At 59.6% G+C, this 628-nt stretch overlaps 1 protein-coding gene across 1 annotated transcript in view; it reads right to left on the minus strand.

Annotated features, from left to right (window-relative positions):
• Positions 1-559: 559 nt before the first annotated feature.
• The window catches only part of ST6GALNAC2 (ST6 (alpha-N-acetyl-neuraminyl-2,3-beta-galactosyl-1,3)-N-acetylgalactosaminide alpha-2,6-sialyltransferase 2), a gene marked incomplete at its 5' end in the record, with an annotated part of 3,266 nt that continues 3,197 nt past the window's right edge, over positions 560-628 (minus strand). Inside the window, one exon of the mRNA XM_009874470.1 lies at positions 560-628. Coding sequence (XP_009872772.1) covers positions 560-628 — 69 coding nt within the window.

The raw sequence follows: 628 nt of genomic DNA on the forward strand, positions 1-628 counted from the left end.
GCACACGTTAACCCAGAGCTGGCTGGCATTCAGGGAGGTGTTCTCCAAGCACACCACCTTCCTCTTAGCTGGATCCTGTAGTCTCCAGGCCAAGGATTCATCGTGCATGCTGTGGTCCCACCACGGTGACAAGCACTTGAGCTGGAGTGTGATGGCGAGGTGAAGAGTGTTTCCCAGGCAGGGGCTGCCCCACGTACATCCCAGTGTCCTCTCCCAGCATCACCCTCCTGTGCTTTGCAGGAGCCACTGCTGCCCCACAGCTGCATTCGTGGGGCTGGGACGTCACAACCCTGTGCTTGTGGGTGCCCCAAATGCCACATTCAGCTGCATTGAGCCACAAAACATTGCCGGAGATCCCTGAGCAAACGCAAAATTTCTCTGCCAGCTTCGGCTTGCCCCTTACCGTCACACCACCAGCTGCTGCCGTATGAGGCAGGTCTGCTCCTCGGGCTGGCTGCCCAGCTGGGGAGAGCCCTCGGGAGGGAGAAGGTGGCCTTCAGGAAAGAGGAGAAGAGCCACAGGAGTCCTTGAACTTGACCCAGTGGGCAACCACTTGGCCTCACCGCTGGTAGAGGGTCATGATCCCTGCTCGGTGCAGGCTCCTCCACAGCGCTGCCTCCAGCATCAT

Source organism: Apaloderma vittatum, unplaced genomic scaffold, assembly GCF_000703405.1.
Source record: "Apaloderma vittatum isolate BGI_N311 unplaced genomic scaffold, ASM70340v1 scaffold28938, whole genome shotgun sequence".
In the NCBI taxonomy this organism is placed as follows: domain Eukaryota; kingdom Metazoa; phylum Chordata; class Aves; order Trogoniformes; family Trogonidae; genus Apaloderma; species Apaloderma vittatum.